Source organism: Sparus aurata, chromosome 1 (genome assembly GCF_900880675.1).
Source record: "Sparus aurata chromosome 1, fSpaAur1.1, whole genome shotgun sequence".
NCBI lineage: Eukaryota > Metazoa > Chordata > Actinopteri > Spariformes > Sparidae > Sparus > Sparus aurata.
The window spans coordinates 21726336-21746570 of record NC_044187.1 but is presented as its reverse complement, the minus strand read 5'-3'; the positions used below and the strand labels follow the sequence as shown (position 1 = coordinate 21746570).

Genomic DNA, 20235 nt, shown 5'->3' with positions numbered 1-20235 from the left:
TAATAGAATTAAAGTAGACAGTCTTACGCTGAAATAGATCACCACCTTAGTCCTTTGCTGGCATGCACTACTATTTTTAATCCCATTGACGCAGTAGAAGACCGGGCTACTTAGAGGGATTAGATGAGGAGCCTGGGGAGTTTATAAATGCACATACAGGTACAGATCAGGAAGGACACCAGACAGAAAACAAACCTTTTGGTCACCACAGAGATCCAGACAGCTCCCACTGAGGCTGCAGTTGACCAAACAGCTAACCGAGACCAGCTAGTGGACTTCAGCTTCCTTACATCCGAACAACAAGACGATGGAGTCTGTGGCCCCGGCGGTGAACACCACTGCAGCCTTCGACAGAGAGGCTTTCTCCAGGAGAGCCCTGAGAGCAACTCCGAGAGGAGCATCGTCTCATTTTGTGGGGAGCTCCATCGTGATCCTGTCCTCATTTGCAGTCTCCACTTTAGCTATGAACTGTGGGAAGAGGATCCAGGAGTCCAGAAACAAACCCAACATGAACTAGCGACGGAGGACGCATGGATTTGCCTTTATTTTTTAGTTCATCTCTGTTAAGATGGGTTAGTAAAGTAAACATTTATTTTTCTGATGAAACAACGGACACCCCTTCTTAGCCAGCTGCCTTTTGTGTTTCCGTGGCAAAATGTGTTGTGTCATGAAGTTTCCTGTGTGCTGGAGAAAAAGCCTGAAGGGTCAGAAGAGGATGAAGCTCTCAAGAGGATGCGAATCGCAAGAATAATCTACAGGATGACAAACGTGTTTTGTTGTGTTAACACAGATTACGCTGTGGTATTTAAAGAGAAGAACAGTATGCAGTAACACCGTCTAACCTCATCCTCCTTTTTGCCTCAACTTGTAGAGCAGTCTCAACATAGGAGATTGTAACTATAGAAATAATAGAAAATAAGGAAATCCTGAAGAGGTTTCAGTTTAAAAAGTCTGTTGCTGGTGCTTCATGTGATCTTTTCTCATCAGTTAGACTTTGACTTTGACACTTTGACTTTTATGAAAGGTGAAATTAGAGGAGATGCATGATTATATGTGCACATCATCGGTATCGGCTGATAATGGCTTTAGAATAAAATATCAGCATCCTGAAATAGACATTACTGCCGATGTGACAGGCTGAGTGAATATGCACATTTTTGGAAAGCATTGTGTGTCTGCATCTGCTGGTGGGCAATCTACAAGAGTAGGCAAAATAATGTGTTAATTCTGTGGATGCAGGATATGGATTTTTTTTCAGCCGAGCCCGATAACTGATAATAACTTGCCTCTTATGGCCGAGAGTAATAAGAAATATTTTTCCAAAGTTTATGACCTGGAGTTTAAGCCGTTATTTACTAGAAAAGCAGGAATTTCAGTTTTACTACAGGGGCTGGCTACTGAACCGCCATAATTTGTTGGTGCTGACCGAAATGTGTTGAAATCTGTCAAGTAATGAAAACTGACATTGAAAACCTAGACTATTTTATTTCAGAAATGTTTTTGTCTGTTTGTTTGTTTTTAGACAAAGTGTAACATTGACAACATTTGACTTTCTTTGCCCTTCTGTAGTAAACCATTTTTGTATTACTCATTTTAATATATGCACCAGAACTTGAGTACTGTGTGAAGCCCAGACAACATGACACACATGATGATGGATTATGACTTCAGTGTAAGTTGAACAAGTTGTGCCGAGTGGTTGTCATATTGTGCTGGATACTTTGCATTCATCCATGTTAGCCATCAGAAAGTAGCCGTGTTGGAACCCGTAACTGATGATGCTTTTAAAACCTCTGGTGTAATGTGTCGTAACACCAGCAGGGGGCAGTATCGGCATTAAAGATTGCAACGCATCAACAATGTCTGGTTTGCTTCTTTCACAAAGGGTGTCAAATTGTAGAACAAATGAAGAAAAAATGATTTTCAAATATTTCTTTATGTGTAAAAAAAAAAAAAAAAAAGCAAAAAACAAACAAGACAAATAAAGACAGCTCATCATTTTAAGTCTGAATTGATGATACAAACATTCATCAAAGTTCATCCACATCTGCGCCCAAGGCTCAACTATTCGGGCTGTATATCGCTCATGGATTTTGAGTGTGATTTTCTCTGTGTCTGTCCTCTACTGTGTTGTCTTCAGAGTGTGTCGAGGCTTTTCAGCCTCCGGTCAGTGAAGAAGCGGTGTGTTTGGTGGGTCTGCATTCTGTCGTTAACTCCAGCTGATGCACTGAAGTAGGACAACATGGACTTGTTGTTCCGCCTCTGTGCCGCTTTCTCCCCGTCCTCCTCATCATCATCCCTGTTTAATGAAACAGATTTTGACACTGTGGTTAGCACTTGTCCCCTAAAGTCAAATGATTTGCAAGCGCATTAAGCGTGACCTGGAAATTGAATGGACTGTGGTTTTCAGACACATTCAAGTATTAAGAAAGCAAGACTCATTACAAAGCATTTCAAATCATTTTTGTCAATTGTCTTTACTTCTATTAGAAAAGGCTGGAAACCATTTTAATGTGTTTGGGAAGTTCTTCTTTCTGTAATAATAAACATCTAGACTAGTTTTCTCCTTAAAAGTAATTATCTCTGAATCACCAATTCAGGTTTTCAGTAGAGTTCCAATTTAACCACAAAATAGTTTGTCAAAATCTTGTCTGAACACTCTTTACCAGTGGACTGCCACACCCTTGCTCTCCATCAGGGTCTGGGCAGTGCTCCAGCTGAATCGAACAAACTGAGGGTAACCGAACACAGGATCCAGGTACTTCAAGAGCCACGCTTTAGTCTTAGGGTCTGAAATGCAGGAAAACATATCAGTCTTAGTATCACTTTATCTAAGTGCATAGATAACTGTCTCACTCTTGTTTAGGTCATTTTAACAGAGATTCATATTTACAGGCAATATACTGTATGATAACAGTTCAAGTTCAAATTAAGGCAGATTTAAATTTAATACTTCTAAAAAGTATTACTCACACCTTGATATCATTATGGCAAGATTATAATAACCGGATTGTTGCTGTACCGTTGGGATATCCTGAGCCATAGTCTGTATCCACTTCTCCCAGGTCCTCAGTAAAGTTCCAGGCCTTTACAACACGATCTCTGGCCACCTGAAAAAATCAGCAAATAGCATCAGAAAACTATGGGTCAACTCTGAACAAAGCCTAAAATGTGGACACAGGGATTTTCAGCACTGGTAAACGTTAGCTTTCAGTAGGTCGCATATTGCACTCTTTGAGGCAATATTTTTCATGACTCGGATGACTCTTAGCATTCTGTTTCATGAAGGCAACAAAAATAAACACGAAGGAGGGTGAATGTGACACTGAATGGGATAATTGCGAACAGGAGAAGAATTCCGACCAGCCAAGACAAAACAAGGAGCTTGTACCTACATGAGGGGTTAATTCTGCCGCATGGATGTTGTTTAGGAATGAAAGCCGAACACAGATCAGAAAACTGAAAACAAATAGGCCTATCCATGTGGTCATTTTATATAAACTATTTATTCATTGAATTTACAGAAAATGTGCAATATCATGATATCTCTCCTCTAGTTATGAAATTACCTAGAATTAGGATCTGAAATTTGGAACACATCGCAGAGGCCTTCAGTGATTCCCCTGAATCTTTTCAGTGACGATGCTGTTATGCGTGCTGTATGTCCATGAATCACTGGCACATGCTCATGAAGGAACTATAGGGGAAACACTGGCTTTATTATCTTGAATTAGGGCCACTGTTTTAACAAGGAATAGCATGAAAGCAGTCTTGACAACTGTGAAACTGCATATTCACACATGGAGGTCTTAGCACTTTTCTTTAATCTTCCCTTAGAGCACTTATCCGATCATCTTACATTGCTGGTGACACCAGTAGTCTGTATTCAGCTGACTAAAGCCACGATTCCACCGCAGGAACATTGCCCAGGGGCTAGGAACCTTTGAACATTTCTATCACAGGGACCATGGTCTTAATTTAGTGCCAGGGACATTGTTTTACCCTCCACAAAAGTTCCCTGCTCAGGGCGCAGTACTTTCCAACAGTACATGAACTATTAGGGTGGAAATTGCAGCAAAGAAAGTTTCTGATTGGTCAAGTACTTGCGGCATTTCTTTTTCTGAGCAACCCTTGTTTAAAAAACTGCATCCATAAACCAGTTTTATTTTGTTAATTGTGCTTTGACACATCAAGTCGGAGTTGATAGAGACAGACATAATGATGCCCAACAGGCGCATTATTTGGCGTTGTTGTTGATGTACTCATTAGGGATGGGTATCAAGAGTTGGTACCAAATTTAAGCTGATTCCGGACTGGTCGGTACCAAATTTTGATAAACTTCTTGACAAACATTGATACTAGCTGGAATTTTTTCAATTTCTATCTGTCTCCCAATGACAATGACACTGCAAGCGTCAGACGAGTTTGTTTTGACGTTGCAAAACAGTAGGCTTGATCACAGCAGAAGTGGGCCTCAACTTGAAAGCTAATGAAAGCAGGCAGGAGCAGCATTGGCAGAGACAAAAAGCTGTGGTAAAGTTTGACAGTTTTCCAGCAGCCTTCAGTCTGTACAGGAAGACATAGTTATCAGGCCCACATGAAGTCAGACACAAATCTATCCAGCAGCATGCAATGTACGACAATCCTCTCTGGCTGATTCTGCGTAGGACTGGCGGGTCTCAAACAAGCCTTGTGTTCTGTCGTCATGGCTAGCAGAGCAAAAATTTCAAAGGAAAAGTTGTAGTCAAATGCACACATTACCTTTTCAACCTTAGCCTCAAACCCACAACAAATGGTAATAGTCAGGTGAAGGAGATGACAAAGTCACAGAGATCAAGCTGGTTAGTGGTCACTAACCTTCGCACAGATACTGGCTGCACTGACGATGGGGAAGAGAGAGTCAGCCTTTGGCCTCACAGTCACCTCAATACCTGGGAACAGCTTTGACAGTTTGTCCTCATATTTGTCTGCTGGGCCGACTGTGTCAACAAATACCTGCAGAAGACCAGATAGAAATGTATCGGTCATTTTTCAAGCTATAAAGTCAAACATTTGCAGGTTCCAGCTTCTTAAATGTAAGGATTTGCTGTTTCTCTTTTTCTTGGGACTGACATTTTACAAATTAAACAATTAATCGATGTATCCTGAAAACAATCAGCATACTAATCGATAATAAAAGCAGTCATTAGTTGAAGCCCTATTGTACAGTACATAAAAGAGGACATATTTCACATGCTCTGCAAACTATGAAATCTAAAAACACTAGCTGTGAACCATGCATATTAATTACTCATACATACCTCTTTGAGCTGTACTCCACTGTCCAATGCATACTTTACAAGACCAATTGCTGTGTCATGTGAAAGGGCATTCAGGTTGTATTTCGTCCTGACAAAAGATATTTTATAAATGACAGGAATAAAGAGCACAGTCTACAAAAAATGAACAAGTCTCTGTGTGCAGTATACTTTATGAGCCAAATACCTCTGTAACATGCTGGTAGAGATGGTGTTTGGTGAGAGGATCTGCAGAGCCCAGCCGACATAACTTTTGGCTTCATCCAGTTTTTCGAAAAGATTCTCTCTTTCTGTCTCTGTTAGAGTCTTTGAGTCTGACAGGAGAGTTTCAAAATAACTGGGGATTATTATCATTATTTACCAACTACTAACAGAGTTGGATTGGCTCACTCCACACTTTCTCCAGTACTTAGGTGAGAAAATGAATTCATGGAGTGCATCAGCAGAAATGTTAGATAACAGCATTACCTGCCACTTTCGAGTTCTTCAGCTCCTCCTTTTTGGAAATTGGACAGAAACATATTCCATAAACCATGGGCCCTGGATCACAAAACATGAAGCACAATACAGTGAATGCTAAAAGGAAATGGACAATGCATTCACACCGTTGGTGACAGTAAATCAAATCATTATCACCATGATAAATTATGGACGACTGCAACACAAGAGGTAAGGACACAAACTTATAAGATGTTTTTTTTTTCCTGTTTGGTTTCTGTTTTTTTAACTTTGGTAACAACGTACCCAGCACAGGCCCCCTGCCTGCCTCGTCAATGCCCAAACAGCAGTCTTCAGTCCGACACACATCAGGGATCTGAGAGGACAGCCGGCAGCTGACCGAGTTGTCTGTTTCAAACGGGCTCAGGTCCATGACAGCTGGCTGAGAGGAAAACATTCAATAACTAAACACATTTAGTTTTAATGAACAAATGTATCTATAACCCTTGAACATAGCGAGTCTTTTCGGTTACCGCAGCACCTGACAACCTGGCCGACACACTGAGAGGTTAGCTAAAGTTAGCTCTTGTACTGACGAAATGATATATATCGATATCTTCATACTCAGACATTAGGTTAGCTTAATGCTACACACTGTTGATTCGGTTCGAGATGCTCAAATTTACACTTTTCTGGTTGTGTCTGTTCAAATGAGTGATTCAGTCTGTTGCGAAAAACCAACAAAGTATCACATATTATCATAAACATGGATAAAAGCGACGTAAACGTTAGTTCTCACTTATTTAGTCGGTGACAGAGCTCCGTGATGTGTTTGTGTCTGCTGCAGATTTGGCGCCCCTGAAGTGACGTCACAAGCTTCTTCTTCGTGTTGTTCGTGTTCTTCTTCGTCTTCTATTTTTAAGGCACACGACCGCCACCAACTGGTCTGGAGACTTACATGGAAATTCACAGCTCAACTGAAAACGCCAGACTTTTACAGAAAGACTGACTAAGGTAAATACGGTTTTAATATTCATGTCTTAAGGTGTTATCTCAAGAGGTCGCCTACTCATTCCTTAAGTAAACACAATAATATCTAAATACCCCCCAGTAGTCATTAAAAGTAGTGCAAATAGATAAGTAAAATATACTCAAAGTACTGTAGTACTGATTAAATATATATAATTTCGCGTATATATAATACACGCGAAAATATACTTTACATAATACACTTGTACATACAATGCATAGGATCATCCTGTGAAATATGATGCACTGTCACAGATTTATCAATTCAACAGTATCATAATAGTTCAAATTAGCTCAATTTCAACAGGTGCAACATTAACATGCTGTTCACATGTTAATCGCTATACGTATCAGTGACGAGTCTAAGCACTGTATGTAAAATTGTATTATGTAAAGTAGGCTATGTAACAAATACACTGTGAAACTAGAATGGCACTATGTAGACACATGCATCCGCAAAGACCAGTCCCCTTTATCTGCATCCAAATGTACCCACTCAAGGAGGCACCTGATTTTTTTTTTTCATTAAGATACATGCATTGATTGAAAAACACCCTATCACGCAATGTTAAAGAAAGTGAGAGGGAAAATTCCCTGGATCTGTCCCGTTATCCTGATCTGCAACAAAAGTTAATGGGGTTTATTTTTCCTCCGTCCAAGTTTCATGTAAATCCGTTCAGTAGTTTTTGTGTAATCCTGCTGACAAACCAACTAAGCAAGCAAACAAACAAGAAACAAGCAAACAAACAAACGGGCACTGGTGAAAACCTAATCTCTTTGGCGGAGATAGTAAATACAGTGGTGTGAAATGTACGTTTCCCTCTTAAGTTAAGAGAAGTAGAAGTGAAGTGCAGAACATTTTACCAAGATATACAATGACTGAATTACTTTACCTGTTATTTTAGATTTAAACATAGCATTTTTTTTACATCTTCATCTACTTTCACTTTCTTGTATTGTATTTATTCATCAGGGACAGATCATATTAATCAACATGCATCCCTTGCAATAGTAAGTCAAATGGTTCTACTTGCAAAGATAAAGTGTCATGGCTGGATTAAACTGCTCAGGGGTCTCAGCGCAAAAATGTGCTGCTATGGGCCATCATTGCTGTCCTCTTTGTCAGGGTCCTTTAAATTTGATTTGGTACTGTGCCTCACGGTGCTTGTTTCCAAAATAATTAGCAAGTAAAGACATTTGTCAAGTAACTCAATAAATAATAGTCCAATAACTATCTGCTGCCCTGACGCCTGCTTTGCACAAAATACTTTTCTATGGTGTATTTTCAATGCTTTTTTAAAAATTTTGCATCCTTGTTAACTTCTTTTTCATCAAAAATCCCCAAATGTCCAAAGGGTTTATTTTCTGCAGTGATGGAATGTCACTGAGTTTATTTATTCCAGTACTATATTTTTAAAAATGTTCACATACTTTTAATAAACATCAGTATTTCCTTTTTTTTTTTATTACTTTATACTTCCACTACACTAAAGTTTAAATACTGACTGTTAACCCATGTAAACAATACATGTATGCAAATATACATATACTTTACTTTAGCGACACTTCAGTACATTTATTGCAATTAAATTACTTCTGATACTTCAGTACATTTAATATCAAATAATGATCATGGTAATGTTGTCTTTCACTTTTACCAAAATCATATTTCATCACAATATTTTAACTTTTTACAACAGTGATTTTCATTGCAAAAGTCATACATTTTCCAATTTCTGAATTTCCTTCCTGGATGTTTTTTTATGCAATTAAATGTTTATTACAGTTTCTGTAGTCGCCAAAGAGGTTGGCCTGAATCTTTTACCACAGCAGTTAAAATAATTGTCCTTTTTGATATTTTTTATCTATCTAGTTTTTCCCCTTTAAACCCCATTATCAATGTTCTCTCCTTGCTCACAACACAATTCTGTCATGTTCTCTTAGGGTCAACTCTTTAGATTCAAAGTGTAGCTTATATAACAATAATGATGTTTCTTAGAATAATAGTTTTTTTAAAGGTTTGTGCGGCTTTGTCAATAGCTTCACTACTCATTTAGCTTAATATCTCTTATTTATTTGCAAAGGATGCCCACCTCTATCAACATATTTGTCTTGCACCTTCCACAAACAGAAAGCCAGTACAATGAGCTTGACCTTTTGATTTTAGATGCCCACTGAATGGGTTTCAACAGCAGCTGAATGTGGAGGCAGGGAGGGAGCCTCAGGTGGAGAGGAGAGGGCAGAGAGAAAGCAAAGCCATGTACAAAAGTCCAAGTGTACGCTGGTTACTGAGCTGAAATTGGCCTTGCCTCTGGCTCTTTACACCCACCCCTTCACTCTCTCTCTGTCCCTCTCCCTTGCTGAATGGCTCTCTTTGTCTTTCTCAGTAACACGCAGTCCCCAGCCGATTAAATGTGGGGAATTAGTAGTCAATTTTAGCCTACCACACACACAAACACACTAAACAGCTTAGGTCGGAGGGGCACTGAATGTGTTGTTATTACAGTTCACACGTCAGCAGCATGTTTTTAATTTATTTTCTTTCACCCTTCACTTGCTCACTGCTCCACGCGTTATCTCTGCACCATCAAACAAACGCTCTTACACAGGCATCGTTTTCTTTTTTTATAAATAAATTGATTTAATAGATGACAACAATAATATTTCAACATTGCTTTTCTCGTATGGAAGCAACAAAAAAAAATACTCAAGTGAATGTATAGCAAACACTTTACAAAACTATCCAGAATTTTACAAAATGGAAGAAGCGATGACACACGATGCATTATTACTTACACAACAAAATAATGACTACATGGTAAGAGGGTCAGTATAAAATGATAAAGTATGCATCACGTAATACAGGTGAAGCCTGTGGTAATGACCATTATTCACATTGCTGAACAGGAAGAGGGCTATTTGGGCACAACATAGGAGAAAACTGTAAAGACGACAAACATGCTTTTGGCCTACATGCAGTGCAGAGCGGTCGTACATGTGATTCTAATCCTTAAGTAGGACCCAAAGCTGGCCAATTATCTGAAGAGATTTGGTTGAGACCTTGTACTTATAGATTTTAACTCAGTTATTGGATAAATCAGATGTGAATCAGCAAACTGTTAGGCACTTAAAAAGCAGTCGTTTGGAATACCTTCAGCATCATTTTTATCAGGTATCCAGAGTCCAGTTCCTCCTTCGCTATTGGCACAAAATGAACAGAGTTGAGGTAAGTGTCCAAGACTGAGCGATAAGCAGAAAAACATCTTTAAGAGCTCTCTTTCCCTCTCTTTTTCCTATTTTTCCCCTTAAAATGCTTAATTCTTCAGTTCAGTGAAGTAATGACAGGACAGAAGTAAAGAGTGTGCTATCTACAAAGAAAGAAGAAAAAAGGTTGCAACTATCCTTTTCTGGCCACGAGATAAAAACAACCCCAGGGAACATCTTGTTGGAACAGAACTTGCTTTTCCCAAAGCAGTGGTGCAAGATGTATTAGTGTAATATCAAATCAGTCACAATAAAGTTACACCCTAGGATATCAACAACAACAATAAACGTACTACTCATATAAAATAACACAATAACATCAACAACAAAAACAAAAAACAAACATCGGCTTTAGTTTGGTTAATAAAGTCTGATTATGTCAGTCCAACCCCGTCGCCTCTGGGTCAAATCAGAGTCACTCTCAGCGTCTCGCTCCTCTTCCTCGCTCATACACACTCGCTGTAAATCCCAACTTATAAAACTCATGATGGCATACGTTTGTTAAGGTTTTATTTATTTTTTGATTGGCTGTTGATTCACACTTTACATTGTGTGAGTTTGTGGCTGTTTCTTTTTTTTAAACCGTGTAAGGCCCCGTGGATGCGTCTTGCATTATAATGGCTAAAAAAGTAAAAACCTCTAATATAACATCAATATGGCACGGGCACACACATAAACGCACACGCACACGCATACACACGCTCACATATTTGTACAGACACACAGATCCACTCACACACTTCCCATATTTCCCTCTGCTCAGCTGGTCTCCCTCAAGGTCTTGTGAGTGTGGTGTAAACAGGCTGCTCCCAGTGTGTGGGGCTGTGAGAGGGGGCCACGCTGGAGGGGTCTCCTATGGTAGTGTACAGAGGCCTCTGTGTAGGGCCCATGTAGGAGAAGGCTGAGTACAGCCCCGGGGCCTGGCTGGAGTGGGCATAGTACGCCCCTGGGGCCTGGTGCTCTCCGTACTCGAACTGAGCCCTGGAGGCCAGCGAGGGGAAAGCAGAGCCATAATGAGGGAGGCTCAGCGGGGTGTAGGTGACGTGGGTGCCTGAGGAGGGAGAGGACGAGGCCTCGGCGTAGTGGCTCCCGGACGCAGACTCGCTCTTGATCTGTGCCTTGGAGGGGTCGGAGGAAGACGGGGAGGCCTGAGGCTGCTGCTGCTGTTTGGAGAGCCAGGCAGAGTGGCCACTAGCAGCAGCCAGGGCGTAGGCGTAAGATGAGGCCGAGGATCCAGCAGAAGGAGCCCCGGTCACACTCTGCGGGTGGCCGTTTGGGGGGAGGTACTGGTCGAACTCGTTCACGTCAAACGGCTCGATGTTGGACATCACCTCGTGGCTTATCTCGCCAATGTCCATGGTGCCAAAGTCGATGTGGGGCTTGGTGCTGGATGACGATGGACCACCGGATGCCCCTTCGGCTCCCACCCCAAGGGCTCCCCTGGACCCTCCTGATCCTCCGGCCGCTCCTGCTGCCCCCTCCCTCTTGGCATCTGACAGCTTCCCAGACTGGAGCTCTGTCTTTGGGGTGGTGGGGGGCGTGGGTGGGCTGTGACCCTGACCTAGAGGAAAGAGGAGGGACAACATGGTCAGGTGAAAGTTTTAGTCGTCTCATATTATTAGTGTTACTTTGAATTTGGAATTATGGGTAAAATTATTATCCAAAATCAGAACCTGTGAGCCACCTACCAGCAGGATGGTGGTGGTGATGGTGGTGGTGGTGCAGGTCACCCAGGGGAGATCCAGCCCCGCCATTGTGCTCCAGATGCAGGGTTTTGTAGTGTGACTGGGAGTGGCTGGCCTCCCCTTCCCCCTGGCTATCGGACTCACTTGCAGGCGCCAGTTTGCCGTTTTTGCGTCTCCGGGGCTGGTACTTGTACTCGGGGTAGTCCTTCTTGTGCTGTTTCCTCAGCCTCTCCGCCTCCTCGATGAATGGCCTCTTGTCGTTCTCGTTCAGCAGCCTGGGGGGAGAAAAAACAAGGTGTGATTTTACTCTCATAAACCGACTGGGTTAATGTGAAAATATTTTATAAGTGCTTGCCTGACAACTATAAAGATCGCCGCATTCAGTGCGTAATGGATAAAGGCAGGAAAAGAGGAGCGCAAAACGCGCCATTTAGGCTGGTATAAATCACATTTTAGGACTTGTTATGCGTCAAATTGGAGAAAAACAACAAGAGGCACAGTTGTTCCCAATTCCGTCTCATAATTCGCCCACTTTTGCAGTTCATCTGCGTCTCAACGTATCTTTTACGCACAGACTACACGCAGGAAATGTGCCGCTGTATGGCCAAACTGTTCTTTCTCCGTGTCATACAAACCTCCACAGTTTGCCCAGGGTCTTGCTGAGCTCCGCGTTGTGCAGGTGGGGGTACTGGTCGGCCAGCTTCCTCCTCGCCGCCTGCGCCCACACCATGAAGGCGTTCATGGGCCTCTTGACGTGGGGCTTCGCTTTGTTCCCGTTGTTTACGCGCACCGGCATAGGCACAAGTGTCCAGTCATATCCGTCCAGCACCTGACTGACCGCCTCCCTGATGCCGATCGGGAAGCGGTCGTCTTCCTCCTCTGATTTTGCTCCGGATCTGCCTGCGTCGTCCCCGCTACCGTCCCCGACGCAGAGCGCGGCCAGCTGCTGCGGCGGCCCGGCCAGAGGTGAGTCCCGGCCGGGTGGCGCTCCGGGTTGAGTGGGTGACAGCGAATGACCATCGTCTGACCCTCCTGGACTCAGTTCCGCCTCGGACAGGCTGTGCTCCTCGCCGGACATGTTGTTTGACTTTAACTATTGACAAGGCAACCCTCGAATGCAAAATTTGTTTCAGGGAGAGTCCAAAACTATTCACTGTAATCAAATCGTTATAATTAAATAAGACGGCAATCCCAGTTATTGCTGACTCTCCTCAGGCAAAGCCATACTGCTGCGTAAAAGAGTCCAAATCCTTTCCACCGCTGGGCTGGAAATCCGTTTCAGCAAACCCGGTTACACCTAAAAATCATATCAAGAATAACAGAAACATTTCAGTGCTAATAAAGTTCACGAATTGATGAAATTATAGTTTTTATTTCCCTGTAAATCAGACATGCCCCGCGTTTATTTCAAGAATATTTACTAAATGTGACCACAAAAACTGCATCCCCTGCTCGATATTATTAATAACACATATATTAATAAAGATACTCGGAGGAAAAGAACCACATACAGAAAATAATATTCGGCTGATAGAATAATTTAATCAAAGCCGAATTAACGTTAAACCTGCCTCAATAAAAAATAACACAAATGCGTCTGCTGCACAGGCACTGATACAAAATAATCGCTTTTTTATCTTATAAATGTAGTTTAGAAAAAATAAAAAAAAAATTACATAACTTACCAGTTAAGATGTCCAGTGGTTCAACATGGGAGTGTGTGTGGCTGACTGTAGAGCCGATGAATGGCTGCTCTGTGTGGCAACACCGGAGCTTAAAGAGCGCCTTGTGAGAAGGACTGGGAGAAAAAAAAAAGTGATTGAAAGTGGAAAACATTCCCAGAGAGGCAGCATTCCAGCACACACTCAGCCCCGCCCCCCGGTGCCACGCCGCGCTCCGATTGGCCCTGTAATTATCCCGCCGCTCTCCGATTGGCCGCGAGCAGCACACTGTTAATGCCCGTCTGTCCGTCACTGCAACATTTCCAACAGAGAAGAGGTGAGATTTTACATCGGAGTGGCTTGAATGACTCTACAGAGCGCCCATTTAGAGGCAGGAGAAGGCCAGCTTTGTTGGACGTGTTGACATGTTATATCAAACAAATAAACAATCATGAGGAGAGTTATTGCCTCGTGTGGTCATGTTCCTCAAAAAATAGTGAAGTTCGACTCTGACTCTGCCGGATTCAGTCTGATACAGGGAAGAAAGCTCACAATTCTGATTTAGAAGAACAAAAAAAATCTCAATCAGAGAAGCACAAGTTCCGCCAATTAATCTTATTTTGAAAAACAACGAAATAAAAATATTAATCAGACATGTTGGAAAGGCTTTATATTTTCGATCATCCAGCATTCATATTTTTCTACTTGCCCAAAAACAATCTTTGAAAACTTTATAATACTCTAAAAATCAACAAAATACAACCATGGACTCTCATTAACTCACTCCTGCAATCAGGATGAATACAATCATCAGTTAATGCAACTTTAAAAAAAAAAAAAAAAAATAGCCTATACTTAATCAGAAAGGAGAGGATGGGTTCAGGAAAAGTAAGGAGGGAAAATATAACTCCAATATGACTCATTCCAGTAATGTTTCCCTGAAATGATGCTTCTGGGGCAGTTTTGAAGATGTTTGATTCTTGTTGTAAAGCTGCAGTTTCTCAAACCCAACAAGACCTGCTTTTACTTTCTCCTCATTCATGGTTTTCAGGTCCAACTGAGCTAAAGCAAAACAACAACAAACACATAACCTTTTACAGATTATTCCCTATATATAACTTTAAAAAAAATGTACAACTGTGCTCTTTGGTAGAACTTCAATCAATTCTATATATGTAACTCACTTCAATCAAAAATCTTTAGCCTCATCAACCTGATCCAAGACAACTGAAGATGACACTGTGCATTTTGAATATGAAACGTGATCAGACGCAACACGACTTCACTGAATACTGATAAAAAAAAATGTAAAAAAAGTTTCTACTCAAATTCTCTAAACTTTTGCCTTTCCTTGATTTCTAACCACGCCCAGAACGATGGCGTCACACAGGTAAAAACGACTGCTGAGTGACAGGTAGTGTTGTGGCAAGATTTTCGGATAAAGATGCATTTGTTCCGTTCTGTTAAATGGCGGTATAATGCTCCACTTTTATTTTTTCTTTTCTTTTCTTTTCTTTTCTTTTCTTTTCTTTTCTTTTCTTTTCTTTTCTTTTCCTTTAATTTGGACTGAATCCATGATCCTCCTGTAATTCAACAGGAGTTGTTTCAGAAATCATCCATCTGTCAACTTTAACGGGGTTGTTTCTACAACATTTTAAAAGGAGATCAGTTTGTATTTTGTTTTATCACGAGAATACCAGAATAGATGCATCATTATAGCTGAATCAAAATAATCTCATCTCGCTGATTTGGGGCTGAAATGACGCCTGGAAACATGTATGTTAGAGATCAAACAGATAAATAGTAGATTAACATCATTTCTTGAGTCAACTTGTATTAATCAGTCGATCCAATCAGTCATTATTTAGCGATTTATCGGTAAATTGCATTTTGTTTGCCTACGTGCTTGTGAGCCCTGGGTTTATGTCGTTAAAGCGAGGCCTGATGGGAAGGAAGAGACCCGACTTGAGCAGCATCTGATGACACACACACACACACACACGCACACACAGAGTGAAGTCAACAATACCCCCTGTGTCTCCGCTGCCTCTCATGTCGAGGCTGCCTCTCCCTCTCTCCCTCTGCGCTCTCTTTGCTCTCTTTGTCTCCATCTCAGGTGAATTGCAGCCATGTGATCAAACGCCCAAGCCTCTATCCATTAACCCTCGTAAATGAAAAAAAAAAAATGGGGAACAAAAAGCAGTTCTGTGCTGCAAACATGGAAAAAATTGATAACAGAGAGCGATGTGTGCGTCTTTCTCCCCTTATGTCCGAGCATAGACACCAGTGGCGCACACATAGAAAACACTCCGCAGCCGGACGGGACGCGCGGATCTCTCTCTGGTGTCTCCGCCGCTCCGACACGTCTCTGTCTCTAAACACCTGGATTCAGGCCTCGGAGGTGCTGATGATGCTGGGTGGCAGGCGGTGGGGGGGCTGTGTTGGAGGGATGAAGGGGGTTGATGTGGCGGCGGAGGGTGGCGGTGGTGTGGTGGTGGGGGGGCTGGGGAGGGGGGGTCGCGCGCAGGGGGACATCATCATGCTGCACCCCACCGACCAGCCATCAACTCTGGGATCCTGCATGAGGCCTCCGAGGCTTGTGAAGTGAGTGTTACTGTCTGATATGATATGAGAGGATGTTTGCTTGGTTTGTTTTCAGCAGGAAAGTGTTTAAAAAAGAAAAGTGCGCGTCGTCTCAGCAGCTCTTTGATTTGCGGGGCCGGAGGAGAGTGCGGTTTTACGGAGAGAGTTTAATTAGTGCAGCTTGATGTGGATGGGCCCCCCGGGGTGCTCTGTCAGACAGCAAGGTGGATTCATTTCCGTTCTGAGCAAATCCATCGAAAAAATGTACATTTTCGTAAATTGTACGTATTTCAAACATGTCGCATCTGTAATCTGCAGTATGCCGAGCTAGAATAGTTGTAGGCTTTGATATTTTTACATCAGATACAACGATTTTTTTATAACCTCATCTTTATTCTGCTGTCAACTAATGTGTTACAATGATTTTGAAAAGGAAATCAATGTTATTATTGACATTATTGTTTCCTGTCGGCTCTGCATTTAGTTGATTCAAAGCCAAATTGTGTAAAACTAAACACTTTTTGTTTCCTGCGGTGACTATTATATTTTTCCTCTAAAATAATCTACATTGTCGCCTTTCAAAGTTTTAATTCACAGTTAGGCGGATCGATGTTTTGTTTAGTATTCAATTACTTTTGTCGGTGATTTTGGGAGAATGAAAGAAAAAAAGCTTGAGAAAACTCTTTTTTTTTTGTCTTCTGAAAAAAACAAACATTTTATGATGAAAACAATAACATGCAGCTTCTGTTTATAATTTAAAATAGGCGTACAATACAATTTGTATTCAGGTCAATGTTTTTATCTCTCATAATTATTTGTGCTCAGGAAGCTAAATGATCAAATATGTATAACGAGCACAAAACAATGAAACGGACTTTTCACAAGCTTTTTTTTTCCTCGGATGGTTTGTCAGACAAACATCCAACTTCACCTCGAAGATCCTTCACTATACCACGCATGTGTTTATATATTCATGATACAGCAACTCAAGCCTGTAATTAATAAACTACAGCAGAAGAAACGAAAAGCGTCGTGGCCTTTAAGATATCATCTAAACAAGATGTCCGATTAAGATAATTCAGTGTCTTTTATTTTAACATTTTCATATTAAAACATTTTCCTTAAAACGAATGAAGTACAAGGAACGAGGCGCTTTTTTTTTCAACCCGCGTGAATATTCTTTAATTTAATCGTGATTTCTTCGTGTCTCAGCAGGCCTCACACGTGTTTCCCAAAGCGGCCACGTTATATTTTCGTTGCACTGAGACTAAAAACGTTTGATTGATCGCTGAAGATGTAGATTTAGATATGTGTGTGTGGTTTCTTGAATTCATTATCTCTTCCTCCGTGTTCGCCCGCAGGTCTCCAGTCCTTCACAAAATAGTCCCTAAATTAAGCTGTGTGGTGCCTGTAATATGTCTCTTTTTTCCAGATAAATGTCTTTTAAAATATTTGAACTACAAACAAAACTTTATATATATATTTTTTGGGGGGGGTATTTCTCATTTTTTTTATTGTAAATGTTGAGTTTGAGCAAAATTGTGAACTTCAACCTTGGTAAAGGTAAAACCTGATAAAATGAGAAAGATGGATATCGAACTCCTTCAAGTTAACATACAGACCCCGTAGTTGTGATATGAGAGCCCAGCACTGATTTTATATAAAAGGACAATCAGTTAATTTATTACTTTTATAGCTACCATTGATAACATCGATGATAACATAACGCTTTTTCCTCTGGCCCATGAGAGTTTAAAAATTACATGCTTCAATATAATCATTTGCCCATAATCATGATCTCTGAATGTGCTTTAGGAGTTTTAAAAAAATGGATTTTTGTTAATCAAAGAAGACTTTTAAAAAGGTGCCGTAGATCTCAGCTCTAACAGGGCAGAGCTAACATTCTAGTGATCAATATCTCAGAGCTAAAAAGCTCATCTCAAGCTCACAGTTTCTTCGTTTTTTTTAAAGGATACGTTGTCAGCTTGCTTTATAGGAGATGAAACATGTCATGGATAGTCCACCTGTTACCCACATCTAAAGAAAAGGAACACCACCTGTTCCTTTTCTTTAAGCTGATTCACTTCATACGCGCACAGAAAAACAACAAAGTGATCTTGTGTTTTGCCTGGAATCTAACCCCGCCATGCATTTTAAGACATCTCAGACGTGTATGTCCTGTGTGAAACTCTCATGGGCCTGGGGGGTGAAACTTGTTAGAAAATAGAGCTCACATGGTTGCATCAGTCTCTGCGCTAACCTGCCATGTGACTGCAGTAATGGGCCTCTCCATGGCTGCACAGACCACTGGGTCACAAGAGCCTGTTTCCTGCGGCTCCTGGGGGAGAGGATGGGAGGACGAGGTCTCATGATCAGCAGGGAGGTCAAAGATCACGATCGCCGATAGGGGGTCAAGGAGTCATCCCTCAGGTGCACGCTTATTCACGGGCAGCTATCGTTGGGACAAAACTGAGCTGATGAGTTCAAGTTGGGAACATTTATTTTTGAAGGATATTTTCTCCTGCAGATGATCATTTGGCAGAAGGACAAAGAAAGTAGGAGAAGGGAGAAAAAGAGGGAGAGAGAGAGAGAGAGAGAGAGAGAGAGAGAGAGAGAGAGAGAGAGAGGCCTTTTGCTCTGGCCTTAATACTGGAACAACTCCCAGGGGAAATTCCTGAAATCTGACGATGGACGGAGGGAAAAAGGCAAAGAGAGAGAAAAACAGAGAGATGCAGATAGTGTGAGAGAGCGAGTGTGAGAGGGATGCAGATAAGGGAAGCATGCACAGCGGTCAAATATTCACATGCTGGGTCACATTCTGCATTAAACTGATGTATAATTGGTGGAAAGCATTCATTCCCATGTCAATGGGCACATTGGGCCTGAAATGAATGGCGTCACTTGTTCCGAATGATGACGAACTCGACAAAAGGATCTGAAATTATCAGGCGCAGACGCATTTTGGCCTCCAAAATTCTGCCCGTGAGCTTGAAAAAAAAAATGCCTGATTTTCAAATGAGTTAGACGGAGGAGATGTTTACGATTTACTTTGTGTTTTTCTTGGTTTGTTGTTGATCCATAGAGGTCATTTTCTCTCAGGGTTTGTGCGAGAAGCAGTTGAGCCCACTGCTTTAGCGCGGGGAATTCCAGCTCTGGACCCAGGCTATCAATAAAACTGAAGCTCATGTGACTCAAATATTTTGAGTTAGGCATTTACACTGCGCTGTATATCTCAGTAGCTCTCCTCAAGCTGATGTCTGGTGTGCAGTGAGCTCACACAACACACAAGAAAATGGAGACACCATTTGTAACCCCTCGGAGAGTGATCAGCGATAACAGATGATCACACTGGAACTGAGACTGTGACTCTGTATCATGAGGTCAGCTAAAGTATCATCGCAACACCACAGCGGCTTGTGAAACAGTGAAATATTAGGATTCGTGTATGTGGGCATGTTTCGCCACTCTAAGTATCTTTTGTTGGTATCTGACGTCCTGGGAATGAGACTCACCAATCAACTGTCTGCTGGTGCGTTTACGAACAGCTTGGTCAAATCCTCCTGATTCTCCCTTTAAGTTTAGCAGTCTTTGAATTATATCAGTATGACGTTCAGTTCAGTTGGATTCACACAGAAGTGGCCTGTAGAAAAGTCCTTCCGAGGGATACTTTTTACTCTTAGTACATTTCAGAGCTGTACTTTCTTACTTTTTCTTGAGTAATGAAGTTGAATCAGCACTTCTAATTCTACCAGTCTTTTTTTGCCCACATTTATCTGTACTTCCACTGAGCTGTGTGGACTTTTGCCACCACCGACCCATTCAAACACTACATTAATGAACAGGGTCAGAGAAGGTGATACAAAGTCCAGTACTGCCTCATCAGAGGGTTTGTTTGTGGTATCCAGCTATCATTTTCAGAAAATGAATTAAGCTCTACGAAAATATGTAATACTATCAAAACACTGCAGAATTTGAAGAAGTTTTGTCTCTCATGTAGTATTTGTGTTTTATCCTGATACATGGTCACACTGCCAGGGATGTTACATTAAATCTGGACACAGCGTCAGAGGCAGAGCCCTGTTCACTCCTGTGACAGCTGCTCAGTGGCGTTGAAGCCAAAACAGCTCGACTTCCTGTGTATGAAAATTCTCGGATGTGACGTTTTGAGTGGCCCGTAGAGCGCGAGAACCGGAGACTTCCACCGACCGAGCCAGTTAACTTCCGGCTTACTGCCCAGTTAACTGGAATGGGGTTGAAATAATTCAATAGGCTCATCTA

General features: G+C 41.6%; 2 protein-coding genes across 3 annotated transcripts; both read right to left on the bottom strand.

Annotated features, from left to right (window-relative positions):
- Positions 1–1941: 1941 nt before the first annotated feature.
- rnaseh2a (ribonuclease H2, subunit A) lies at positions 1942–6661 on the bottom strand. Its single transcript, XM_030412924.1, has 9 exons — positions 6535–6661; positions 6042–6177; positions 5766–5837; positions 5485–5611; positions 5301–5388; positions 4858–4995; positions 3023–3110; positions 2667–2790; positions 1942–2299 (listed from the first exon to the last, which is right to left on the bottom strand). Exons 2-9 carry the CDS (start codon positions 6166–6168, stop codon positions 2137–2139), a joined length of 927 nt encoding a protein of 308 aa, XP_030268784.1. The 5' UTR covers positions 6169–6177; positions 6535–6661; the 3' UTR covers positions 1942–2136.
- A 2715-nt stretch (positions 6662–9376) lies between these two features.
- Positions 9377–13534, bottom strand: LOC115591783 (transcription factor Sox-10-like). Of its 2 annotated transcripts, none has more exons than XM_030434097.1 (4): positions 13399–13534; positions 12349–13010; positions 11702–11988; positions 9377–11589 (listed from the first exon to the last, which is right to left on the bottom strand). In XM_030434097.1, the coding sequence occupies exons 2-4, from the start codon at positions 12789–12791 to the stop codon at positions 10802–10804; spliced, it is 1518 nt and encodes a 505-aa protein (XP_030289957.1). In that variant the 5' UTR covers positions 12792–13010; positions 13399–13534; the 3' UTR covers positions 9377–10801. The 2 variants fall into 2 exon arrangements, with proteins under 2 accessions (XP_030289957.1, XP_030289966.1); XM_030434106.1 differs by having other exon boundaries at positions 11717–11988.
- Between the last annotated feature and the right edge of the window lie 6701 nt (positions 13535–20235).

What these genes read in the sequence shown, in the direction of transcription:
- rnaseh2a (XM_030412924.1), bottom strand. Translation starts at nt 6,168, where the DNA reads ATGGACCTGAGCCCGTTTGAAACAGACAACTCGGTCAGCTGCCGGCTG. An exon ending in TCTACCAGCATGTTACAGAG is followed by an intron (nt 5,389 to 5,484) that starts GTATTTGGCTCA and finishes ATCTTTTGTCAG; the next exon opens with GACGAAATACAACCTGAATG. An exon ending in AAGGGTGTGGCAGTCCACTG is followed by an intron (nt 2,300 to 2,666) that starts GTAAAGAGTGTT and finishes TTCATTAAACAG; the next exon opens with GGATGATGATGAGGAGGACG.
- LOC115591783 (XM_030434097.1), bottom strand. Translation starts at nt 12,791, where the DNA reads ATGTCCGGCGAGGAGCACAGCCTGTCCGAGGCGGAACTGAGTCCAGGA. An exon ending in ACCCTGGGCAAACTGTGGAG is followed by an intron (nt 11,989 to 12,348) that starts GTTTGTATGACA and finishes TTCTCCCCCCAG; the next exon opens with GCTGCTGAACGAGAACGACA. An exon ending in TGCTGGTAGGTGGCTCACAG is followed by an intron (nt 11,590 to 11,701) that starts GTTCTGATTTTG and finishes TCTTTCCTCTAG; the next exon opens with GTCAGGGTCACAGCCCACCC.